General features: G+C 58.8%; 1 protein-coding gene across 2 annotated transcripts in view; it reads right to left on the bottom strand.

Moving 5' to 3' along the window:
- Positions 1-1195: 1195 nt before the first annotated feature.
- The window catches only part of CAPN5 (calpain 5), a 52358-nt gene continuing 41555 nt past the window's right edge, over positions 1196-11998 (bottom strand). For both annotated transcript variants that reach the window (XM_021704665.1, XM_021704664.1), the window contains exons 5-13: positions 10658-10850; positions 9694-9887; positions 9091-9168; positions 8410-8605; positions 7671-7793; positions 6248-6444; positions 5204-5319; positions 4511-4647; positions 1196-3733 (exon numbers count right to left, since the gene is read on the bottom strand). In XM_021704665.1, coding sequence (XP_021560340.1) covers positions 3551-3733; positions 4511-4647; positions 5204-5319; positions 6248-6444; positions 7671-7793; positions 8410-8605; positions 9091-9168; positions 9694-9887; positions 10658-10850 — 1417 coding nt within the window. In that variant the 3' untranslated portion in view covers positions 1196-3550. The remainder of the gene's footprint in view (positions 3734-4510; positions 4648-5203; positions 5320-6247; positions 6445-7670; positions 7794-8409; positions 8606-9090; positions 9169-9693; positions 9888-10657; positions 10851-11998) is intronic.

Raw genomic sequence — 11998 nt, 5'->3', positions numbered from 1 at the left:
AACTTTGGCCTGGGCAGAGGGAGGCACTCTTGGAGCCCCTCCTCTGTAACTGAGGGGTGTCGGCAGGGAAGAGGCTACCCACAAAGAATGGGATGGGAGGCCCAAGTGTGCCACCTGCTGGGCGCGGGCGCAGCTGCCCTCCGAGCCCCATGGGAGCAAGGCTGAGTGTCCCGCCTGGAGCAGCAGGTGAGAAGCAACAGTGCGGGGACTCTGAGACTCTGACTCGACACTCCTGACCCCTGCAGGCCCCCCGCTGCCAGAGCGGGCTCAGCCAGGCGGCCCAGGCAGGGGCTGCTTCCGGGCACCGTCCCCACTGCTGGGCTGGCGCCGGCCGCTGCCATTTGCTACCCACCCCTCCTCCCATCACCTCCCTTGCTGAGCCTCCCAGGCCGGAGGCGGCCAGCACAGACAGGCAAACGGAGACGCCGAGAGGAACGGGGAGGCAGAATGCAGGCCTGATCTGTGAGGATGGCCCCAGAGTGGTAGGGAGTGGAGAGATCCGCGGTGGTCCCTGAATGCCGTAACAGCAACGATTTAGCACCCACGGCCATGTTCTATGCTAAGCAGGGCTCAGCATTCATAATGTCCTTTGCTCACGGGCCTGTAGAGAAACCTAGGAATTGGCCTTCATTCATTTTCCCTCACTCCCCACCCTGTCATCCTTGAGTTCTGTCCACTCGACCTCCAAAATCTGTCCACTAGTTCTCCCGAGCCCCTACCCCCCAGCTTTCTGGCTGGAGCTGCCAGCATCTTGCCCCCAACTGCCTCCACTCTGGCCTCCCCCCATCCACCTGTGCCCCACAAACCCAGCTCCTCTTCCTGTGGCCGCCTCTCTCCTTCCACTGTCCCCTTGAACTAGGGCACCGACCTTCCCTCCCAGGTAGGCTGGAAGCCCCCCAAACCCACACTGCCTTTCCAGTCACTGCCTGCAGGGTGTTTGTTAGGATCAGTGTTTCCAGTGGCCTCCCCCACCCCTAGTGTGTGGACGGCCCCACAGATGGGACTGGCTGGTTCCCTGCATCCCCAGTGCCTAGGATGGGGCTTGGGACAAGGCCAGCTGAAGAAATGATGGAATGATCTCTGCCCACAGATGCACCAAGCCAGCAGCAGGGCCCCACCTCAGCTGGGAATATTCCCTCCATTGTCCCTTACCCCCAGAGAGACAGACAGATGCAAGAAAGTCTCTCTGGGATTGTGGTATAATGTTTATTCTGAGAACAGAACAGGTCTCCTCTCTAACCCCACGGCTGGCCGAGGGGAGTGAAGCCCACATCCAGGTGGTATGACCAGAAGCCCTGCCCAGTGGCAAGTGGGGACTCTGAGGCCCCCACGGGCTGAAGGGCGCATCAGGGGAACGGAGCATTTGCTCTCCCCACCAACCCTCCAGTCCCAGCCTGGAAGAACTCCATCCTCACCTGCCCAGGGACCAGGGACCTTTGCACAGCCAAGAGCCAGCCTGGCCCACTCAGAGGGGCAGCAAGCAAGGGCAGGGGTGCCAATCCTGGGGTTTTTTTGGGGGGGTGGACAGAGGGAGGAGGCAGTGCCCAATCCCCAGACCGAAGCCCACACAGGCCTGCCGGTTGGTCCTGGTTTGCCCCTAGCCCAGGTGGGCATGGCTGAGCAAAGACCCAGGTGTCGGCCCCAGAGGCCCCAAGCCGGCTTACCTGGCCCTCACCTCTCCACCCCAAGTCGGGAGTCTTCACTTGGAAAAGACACTGAGGGGTGATTACACGGTGTATAGTGTGCACGCATACAGAGATACATGAAGGGTGTGGTTTTGCCCTTATTCAGCACTTGTTAGTAAGAGTGCCGACAAACTTCGCAGAAGGGAAATCGAGGCACAGGAGGTTTCAGTGACTTGCTCGTGATCCTGTGGTCCTGGCCCAGGCCCAGGCCCAGGCTCTGGAGGGGAAGTCCCAGCTTTTCGAGAAGGAATCCTCTTGTCCTCATTGTTCAGGTGCTAGCCCCTTACGCGCCGGGCGCCAGGACACACGAGCAGAGCCAGCCCGGTTGGAGGAGGGGAGGTCAAGAATCCAGCACCTTCAGCCGGGACACGGCGCCGAACAGCCAGCTCCGGAGCCAAACATTCAGGTGCCCAGAAGGAATCCCCAGCAAGGCCACAGGAATTCCTGTTCTTGAACCCATGGGCTTTTCATTTACGTCGCCCGGGCTGGAGCCAGAGAAGGGCACAGAAGAGACCCAAGCAGGTCGTGGCGCCAACACTCACCAAGAACCCAGGGGGGCCAGGGGATGATACATCCAAGTAGAAAACACCCTCTTCTTCACCCCACTGTGGGCCTCCTCTGAGAAGGCAGGATTTCTCCTCATCCCTCCCCTTGCAGAATCAAAATAAAATCAGAGGACCGCAGGAGCTGGAGTTGGAAGATGAAAAAAGGGGTTCAGGCTTTCAGTTTTCCTTTAAAAGCCCCTGGTTAAAATCGGTAACACATAAAGAATATAAAACATTGAGGCCTCAAGGAACATTTTGGTCCCGCAGCAAGAGGAAGGCTGCATTCTGGCGGGGAATGTTGGGAGAGGGGCCTCTGGTCAGGTGATGGATTTGCCTGTCTCCTGCCAAGCCCGACAAGTGACCTGAGCCCCTTGGGCCTGAGACCACCACCCCAGGGTCCCTCCTCCCGGGAAAATCCCAGGTCTCGCAGCAGAAGGGGGCCTTCAGGTCCCCAGGCCTCCCCACACCCTCCTGGCCCACCAAACCAGGCACACGCCTCCGGGCATGAAGGTAGCAGAGGCAGGAAGATGCCCTTCCTCCCCACCGCTGCCGCCATCCCACTAGGGGCCTTCACTGAGGCTAGGAATGAAATCAGAGCCTGGGGTGAGATGGCGGCCATAACTCCTCTGGGAATCTGGGCGTCTGGGCATCTGGGCTTCGGCCTCGGAGAGGACCTGAGAGCAGGGGTGAGGTCCAGGACAGACGCCAGGTCTCCAGAGTGGCAGGGAGGTGCCTGGCACCACCAACGTTCATTCATTTGGCAAATCTCTGTTGAATAAATAAATGGATGGGCACGCGGACAGGATGAACATATGTCACCTGCCCATCTTCCTGACTCCAGCCCAAGCAGGAACCCAGCAAGAGCTGAGAGTCCTTTCAAGGTGGCTAGGAAAACCAGGTGTCGGTGACAGAGAAAGCAAGGTCTAGTTCACAGGGGCAGGCCCGGGACACAAGGGGCAAGGGTGGGGTTTGGGGACGTGGCAGATTGCGTGTAAACAAGTGGCATCTTGGCAGTCCGTCTGCAGACAGCAGGGCCTTGGGGAAATGTTTTCAACGGATAGAGTCCCTTCGCAGTGGTGACAGTTGGGGGAAGGAGAGCTATTGTCAATCTCAAAGGAAGGCTCCTCCATGACAAGGGAACGCTGCGGGGGCCTGGGGACACTGAGGCCCTGAGAAAGGCAGAGGCCTCCCCAGGTCACCCAGCAAGTCAGTGGAAAAGCTGGGAAGAGGCCCCCAGCATCCTGGCTCCCAGGCTAGTCCCTGGCCAGGTTGGGGACATGCAGATGGTAAAACTGTGGAGGCCAGGCAGGTGGGCAGGTGTCAGATGGCCGTGAGGGAGACACTGCTGAAGATGCGCACAGCAACAGTGCCGGGCAGGTCACTGGGCTGCCGGCTGTTGCGGTCCCGGAGGTGCAGGGTGTGCAGGGCCTGGAGGTTATCGGGGTCAGCCTTCAGGTGCACCTGGCCCAGGAATTCGTCCTTCAGGACTCGGTGGTTCCAGATCTGGGAGGAGACAGCGGATCATTGGGTGGGGGAGGGCATCTTCAAGAGCAGGAGTATAGGTCTGGCCGTACCCCTTCTGGAGCCTCAGGCTTCCTCCCATCTGTCCAACTCCCTTCCACGTATACAGTTAAGTGTGTTATTAGTTCTGCCGCTGACCTTAGGTGACACTGGACAAGTGAAACACCTGCTGCCCTGACATCCCCCATCTTCAATACGAGGGTTGGATCGATGGCCTCTACGGGTCCTTTCAGCCCCAACATCTATGCGTCTGTGATTTGATCCAGTGTGACCCAGTGTTAGCAAAACTTGGAAATCCTATAGTGGCTTCTCAGCCAGGGAGGGGCTGTCCTGGGCCCGGGGGACAGAGGACTTCCCGCTAACAAGCCCAGAATCATCCCATGCCCAGGACCCTGGCTTTCTAGTTCCTTGCTCTCAGGGAAACAGCCACCCCCTCCACAGGGCATCTCATCTCAGTGCAAGCTCTCCAGGTAGACCCACCTCCAGAGGGATTTAAGGAGCAACTCCCAAGCCACTGGCAGAGGTGACCACTGTCCCTGGCCTGACCCTGCTGTGTCTCTAAATCACACCAGCTAATCCAATGCACCCACCTCACAGACTCGGGGGCACGGGAAAGGGCTGGTAAGAGAATTCCCGAGGCCATACTGTGTCAGGGACAGAGTGGGAACCAGCACGTAGTGTTCCTGGGCACAGCCCCTGTGAGTGGGGAAGCGTCAGACAGGGGGCCCAGGAGGGGCCTTTGGAACAGGGCAGGCTCACCTGGACTGTGATGGGCTGGCCTGGCTTCTTGCGGTAGAAGATGCCTTTCACGTTGTACTCGGGCGTCGAGGTACCTTTCTGCACGGCCGAGCGGACTTTGTCCCCCTCACACTTAATGATCACGTAAGAGTTGGCCCCTAGAGAAATTGAGGGGGCAATGGGGTGATGGTGGGGGCTGGGGCAGGACCCAAAGGGACAGATGTCTGGGGGGTGAGCTCCCCTCCCCAAAGCAGAAGCCAGAGTTCCTATACTCAGGAGAAGGGAGCCTGACTCACTTCCTAACTTTCAGAGACAGGAGGGGGCACTCTGGCCATCCCTGGCCTCCATGCTGTTCCCCCTGCCCCAAGCACTCTTCTCCCCTAATCCACTTCACCAGCATATCTTAATGCTTCCTCAGCCTGGAGAAGGGCCACCTCCTCCAGGAAGCCTTCCCTAAGCCATGCCTCCCAGCAGTCTGTCCCTGTGTCTGACTGTCCCCCCACACCGGAAGCTGCCCAGAGCAGGTGGCAGAGCCCATTCCTCTCCAGGCACCCAGTTTCATTCCAAGGCTGGGCCCAGTGTGGATGTTAGGAAAGGTTTGCTCACCCAATGAGTGAGAGCAGGAGAGTTCTAGAGGCTGGGTGTCTGTTGCTAGAGGGCATGGGGTACCTCCTCGGTGAGGTGGGTCCTAGAGCTTTCCCCAGGTGAGCTCACCTGTCGAGGAGTCCTTGAGCCCAGCAGCCCCTAGGACGTGCACCTGGGTCACCTGCTGGGGGTAGCCGCACAAGGAGCTCCAGCAGGAGTGGGGGGGCTCGTCCAGGCGCAGCTCCCTGGGATGGGGCAGAGGGGGAGAGGGGTGAGGTGATGGAGGGGGTGAGGGAGATGGAAGGGGAGGGGGTTCAAGAGGGAGGAAGGGGAGGGGAGCAGTATTTAGTCCAGACATTGCTCATCCTGGGCAAACCGCCATGGGCTTCCTGCTGCTCTCTCTCAGGGGTGCCCCATCCTCCCTGAGAGAAAAGCAATTTACTGAGCACCTGCTGTGGGTCAAGCCCTCTGCTGGGCATTACAGGCATTATTTGTAATCCTCCCAAAGCCCTGGGTGATAGGTGACTATCACCATGCCCATTTTACAGATTACGAAGCACTGGGCTCACCAGAAGGGATTTGCCCCAAAGCGGGACAGAGGTGGAACATGGACTGGCAGGACTTGGGTCCCCTGAGGCCACCATACATGCTGCCTCCCGGTGTGCCGTAGGTGCAAGGAGCACTGAATCGGGACTGCCTGCCAAGGTGGGGGGGCAGTGCGGGGCTCACAGGGTCTGCACCCCAGCAGGGATGGCATGGCTCCAGCAGTCTGCCTAGCCCAACTCGACCACTGGCGTCATGACCTTGGAAACCACCCCCCAACCTTGATCCCCAACCCTGATCTGTAAAATGGAGGGGTCAGGCCCCCCCACTTAGGGTTTGTAAAACGAGTGAAAGCTTTGTAAACTGTGAAGTGAGTGAAAGCTTTGTAAACTGTGAAGTGCTATCCACATATGACACACTGTGCCTTTATGTAGCCAAGAGAGGCTGGGACAGAGGAGCAGGGGAAGGGAGGAGAAGGAAGGCCATGGGTGCCGGAGTCAGCCCAGGGAGACTGGAGGGCTGGGCCCCACGCCTGGGGCAGACACGTAGCATCCCTGGGCTGCAGATTCCGGGTCAGCCTGGTATGGGACTCGGGCCTCCCAATCCCGGCCCTGAGCAGCCCCCACGCACCGGCAGTTGGAGGGCACGTCAGTGAAGACCCGAAGCAGGAACTCGCCCGTGTGGCCCGGCTCGAAGGTGGTGGGGATGATGACAAAGCGGCCCTCGGGCTGGTCGGTCCGTAGGAAGACACTGCGAGAGTTGATGTAGATGGAGCTGGCGGCCCTGTGCTGCAGGCCGTGCATGCGGTACCGGCGGTTCTCCTCCACCTGCGGGGAGAGGGGAGGCTGGGCCGCACGCACGCCCCCTCCGCGCGCCCCCGCCTCCCATCTGCGTCGCGCCGCCGTGAAAGGCGCGGCAGAATCCACGTACGTGCAGTGCCCAGAAAAGGCAAATCTGCAGAGACAGAGGTGGACGGGTGCTTGCCCAAGGCCCGGCGCTGGGCGACGCGGGCAGGCGGGGCAGGCGGACGGGCCCCAGTGGTGGCGGCTGAAGGGGGCGAGGTTTCTTTTTGGGGTGACGAAAATGCTCAGAAATGGTGGCGACGGTCGCACAGCTCTACGAATACACTAAAAGTCACTGTACACTCTGAATGAGTGAACTGTGTGGCGTGTGGATTAGATCTCAGCAGAGCTGTTAGGAGTAGGAGGACACCAGGACTCCCCCTGGTAACAACGTCGGGGAGTTTCTGACTCACGAGGGACCAAGCATCACTATCTGCCCACACGACAGCCCGGGGCCATGAAATGACGTCACCAGCTGCCAGGACATGCTAGCCAACTCCTGGAACGAATGCCAGGATAAGCTACAGCCATATCACGTGAAGTCACGACAGGTCAAAGTCACGACACTCCAGCACACAACGGATGTACCGACACAAGGACATGCGCAGACGGTAATGACATGACCGAGCACGTCTAACGCGGGGGCTCAACTCAGCCCACGTGCCTAGTGCACGCATGTGATCTCGTGGGGTTCTGGGTGTCTGGTGGGCCCGTGGCATCCTGCTACGATGTGTGCTGTCACAGCCCGGGTGTCGCAACATGAGGAGGGCCGCGGGCCCCAGGCCAGTGGGAGCGGCGAGGGGTAAGTCCGCCTGGCTCTGCCCAGGATGCTTCCTCCCAGGGCCCAGCAGGGCCTCCAACTCAGGGGAACCCAGAGCCCTGAGAGAGGGAGCAGCAGGGGCCTCCCAGCGCGTGGCCTGACCACCGGCAATTTTCCCCTTCCCATCCACCAGACAGCCTGTGGGTCCGGGACGGGAAGAAATCAAGCTGAGAGCTCCCAGGGCAGCCAATCCCAGGCAGGCCGGGCCCTCTGTGGGTGTTCCAAAGAGGGCTCATGCTACAGCAGGCCCGCGGCATCAGCCACTCTGGCCAGAGGGTGGGATGAGGTCGGTGACCAGAGTGTTCTCGAGTGTTCTCCCCCAGGCCCAGGTGGCCTAAAATCCAGCTCCCTCACTCTCCTCACCCACAGCAGGGGTCCCAGCTGGCCTCACCTTGTAGATGTCAAAGCCAATGGCCAGATTTTCACCCTTGCCATCCCGGCGGGTAGACTGTTTCGGCCGCTGCTGGATGCAGATCAGCACTTCATCTTCCGGCTTCTTGACATCAAAGATGTACTGCAGGGATGGCCGAGGGAGAGAGACACTGCGATAAGACGGGCTTGCTGGCTCCCAGAAGCTGGGCCGGAGCCAGGCCCCAGCTCAATAGTGAGAGCCCGGGTGAGTCACGGCACCTCTCTGGGCCTCAGTCCCTCATCTATGACCCAGGCCTATGATGCCCACCCTGCGGGAGGGGCGGGGGGACTCGGTGACATCATGGATGCTCAGCTCCGAGCCTGCATGCAGTCGGTGCCAAATGAAGGCACACCACACATGAGAACTAAACAGCTGCCAGGGTCATGACTAAGGAGGCTGCAGGGGAGATGTCCTCCCTGAGGAAGAGCCAGCCTGGCCAAGCTCCTCCCCAAAGAGCAGCACTGTGGGTGTAGAAACAAGGGGTTCGAGTCCTCGCCTCAGCCTCCCCCTAAACGTCCCGGTAACTCTGGATGAGACACCTGTGAGTCCTCAGAGCCTTAGTTCCTCGTCTTTACCATCTGCAGGTCACCCAGGACCCCCCGAACATGCCCATCCACCCCCCACTAAACAGGCTCACAGAAGCCCACAGGGGGACAGGGAGGTACCCAAGGTCATGCAGGACGGTGCAAAGGCCGGGGGTGTCCCTGAGCACACTCACTTGTGGGTTCTGAAAGAAGGTGTCCTTGTGATTGATGCAGCCGCCACTGCGGTTCTTCTGGGGGTCCTCGTGCCGCGTCCAGGCGCCCCGCAGCCGGGCCTCCTCCCACGTCTTGTGGACGCTCAGGTAAGAGGTATTGATCAAGCGGCACTTGATGATGTCAGTGAAGTGCCGGCACACGTCCTCGAAGGTCATCCTGGCCATGACGGGCTGCTGAGCCGGCCAGGTCCCCTGGCTGGCCCACCCACCCTGCGTGCTCTGAGCCGCCACCCCTGGGAGCGAGTGAGGACGCGGCGGCGCTTGGCCACCTCACAGCTCTTCTGGCCTCAGTTTCCCGATGTGTAAGATGGGAAGGAATCTCACAATAGCCGCCTCTCTCACAGTTAGTGTAGGAATTCAGTAAAGCGATAAAAGCATGTGGTACAATTTCCAGCAGACAGGAGCTGGGCGCTGGAGCAGCTCAGGGTCCCCTGAGGTTGGCAGTGGGGACCATGGGGACGATGGGCCCATTACTGCCCGACTCATTTCACAGAGATGGCATGACTTGTCCAAGGCCACAGAGCAAGTTGACAGTGAGGCATCTGCTCGAGCCCTGGCTCCGGCCTCCCCTTCCGGTGCTCCCTGCCACGGGAGCCCCCCACCCCCACCCCAGATGCCCACCCAGGGCAAGAGCACACTCACCAGAACTCCCCGTCATCCTGCACGGTCACACCCATCTTTTCCCGCTCACTCTTGCTCACTTTCTGCCACTCCTCCGAGCTGGAATGTGGACACAGGGAGGGAAGGGGGGATGTAAGAGGAGAGACCCCACCAGGGCCTCCCTGCCAGGGGCCAGAGGTCTGAGAGCAAAGCCCACAGGCTGGGGGCAAGGGCAGAATGACCCTCAGGGGAGGGGGCTCCCTCACTGGGGGCCTGGCTCTGCTCCTGTCCTAGCTTCACCAGGGCCATGAGCCGAACACAGAACAGTCACCCCCATTCTCACCCCTGGTGGCCTCCCTCCCTGCTTTCTTCCCCACTCACCACCAGGCGGGGCTCTCTGTCCCCTACAGGAATCAGCTTATCCCCACCTCCAGGTCCTTGCCCTGCAGAATCCACCCTCCACCCACCCACCCCCCCACACACACGTCCGCTGCAAGGTAAGTCTACTGTCATCCTCCTCCCAAATCCTTCAAGGCCCAGCCCCCTCCTCCAGGGAGCCCACCGTTGTCCTTGCCCAAGCTCTCATACAGGGGCCCACCCAGCCGGGGGCTGTCCTGTGCCCACACTCGCATCCCTGGGCCTCACGTGTCACTCCAGGGCCCGTTCCATTCCCGCTCGCCCCAGGGGTTACGCAGGCGGATCATGTCCAGCTTCTCCGACTTGAAGAAGGCCAGCAGGCCGTGGCCCAGGCGCACCTTGCACACCTCAGTGACTGCATACGCATGGCCCTTCACCAGGCCACACGCCAGGCGGGCCTCCATGTCTGCTGCTGTCACTGCCTGCAAGAGGACACAGTTGCCCAGACAGGGAGAGCCTGGGCAGGCGGGCAGTGCGCCCACACCGCCCCCTATAGGACGGGGAAGGCATGGCAGCCCCACACAAAGCAGAGGCCATGGTTAGGGACTGAGCTGAGGGTTCGCAAAGCCGCCAGGGAGCCGCAGTGTGGGGTCAAGGCAGGGACCTAAAGTGAGGTTGGCCCAGGGGTGTACTGGAGTTCACTGGCACTGGCTCAGCTGTGCAACTGTTAAAACATTAGCTTGCAGTCAACACGCTGGGAGTATTGACACCACAGAAAGCAGCAAATGCTACAAATCAGGGCTTTTCATTTTTCCAGAGGTCTGGTCTATCAACAAACACCCCACTGGTGTCTGCACTGAGCCCCAGCTTCCCCACCTGAAATAGGAGCAGTCAATGAAATAAGAAAATCCTCTTGAAGCACTCGGGCCTGTGCCAGCCGCGGGGGGTCGCTCCCCTCTTCCGGTCACCTCGTAGCTTGTGATGCCTCAAACCCCAACGAAGGGACCCTCACAGGCACAGACACCCATTGCCCCAGTACAAGATGCCCATAAAAGGGGGGATGCTGGTCAAACCGGAAGGCATTTCATACCGTAGAGGTTAGAGCTGCACCCCCCAACGGCTCCCCTCCACCCCTCAGGCTGAGGGTGCAGATTTAGGAGCCAATCTGAGCCGGGGCTCTGCCGGGGACACCACAGCCAGCTCCCACCCCAGTAAGGGTTGGCGAAGGGGAGGGCTGCTTCTGTGTTCTCACCTTGATGGAGGCACTGATGAGTCCTCCCCGGCTGTGCACCTTCAACACACGCTCGAAGAGCTGGTTCCTCTTGGCCTCATCGTTGGCGAAGCCGCCCTCAGTCAGGTCAATGGGCTCGGAAACGCCGCCTGTGAAGTCCACCAACGCATCCGCCGTGTTGCCTCCATCCAGGGCCTGGTAACAGCCCGCCAGCCTGGGGAGCAATGTGGACAGAATTCCCAGCTCATGCTCCCCAGCCAGTCACAATCCCTCACCTTGCAGGGGGGATTTTGGGGACTCAGAGAGGTCAAGCACACTGCTAAGGTCACACAGCAGGTCACAGCAGAGCCAACACTAGAATCCATGTCTCCAGGCCAACGCTTGTCCCACTGAACCACACCATTTTATCACCCAGATTCCCCTTCACCCTAGCAGCCTGTCCTCAAAATTAGCTGTCCAGAAATCAAGCAATTCTTCTCAAAAGCCTTAAAAGCTCATGTATGTTTTTGAAACATCAATTATAAATAATTCACATTATTTATAACAATAGAAACCCAGAGATCACCTAAATGTCTAACAACAAGGAATTGACTTTAGAAACTAACGCTGCAGCTGTGCTCCGGGACATGAGATGGCCGCTGAATGAAGCCTTGTAAAGGAATTCCTATGGCAGGAAATGCTAGTGCTCGCTTGGTATGTTTGAAAAAACAATACAGCTGGATTCCAGTGACGTTTAAAATGTATGCAGGGGTGCCTGGGCGACTCAGTTGGTTGAGCATCCGACTCGGTTTCAGCTCAGGTGATGATCTCGGGGTTGTGTGATCACGCCCAGTGTCAGGCTCCGTGCTCGGCGGGGAGTCTGCTTGCAGATTCTCTCCCTCTCCCTGCCCCTGCCCTGTCACACACACTCTCTCTCCCTCTCTCTCTCCCTAAAGATAAATAAATAAAACTTTTGGGAAAAAAAGTATGCAATAATTTATTTAAAAAACATTAAGGGGGGGCACCTGGGTGTCTCAATCAGATCAGTGTCTGCGTTTGGCTCAGGTCATGATCCCATGGATCAGGCCTGCTCAGCGGGGAGTCTGCTTGTCCCTCTCCCTCTCCCCTTCCCCCCACCTGGCACACTTGCACGCATGCTCTCTTTCTCTCTCTCTCAAATAAATAAAATCTTTTTAAAAATTAAAAATAAATAAATAAATAAATAACATTAAGTCCCACATTGGGTGTAGAGATTACTAGTAAATAACTAAAAATAAAAAATAAAAAATACTAAGCATCAACTATGTGTAACCTACCAGGTGCTAGGAGCACAACTGTGGCTTCTGTGAATGTTAGGAAAAGGCTGGGGGTCTTAAAGGCAGT

The sequence above is a fragment of the Neomonachus schauinslandi genome, chromosome 11, assembly GCF_002201575.2.
Source record: "Neomonachus schauinslandi chromosome 11, ASM220157v2, whole genome shotgun sequence".
NCBI lineage: Eukaryota > Metazoa > Chordata > Mammalia > Carnivora > Phocidae > Neomonachus > Neomonachus schauinslandi.
The sequence above is the reverse complement of the archived record's forward strand: the minus strand, read 5'-3'. Positions and strand labels throughout refer to the sequence as shown.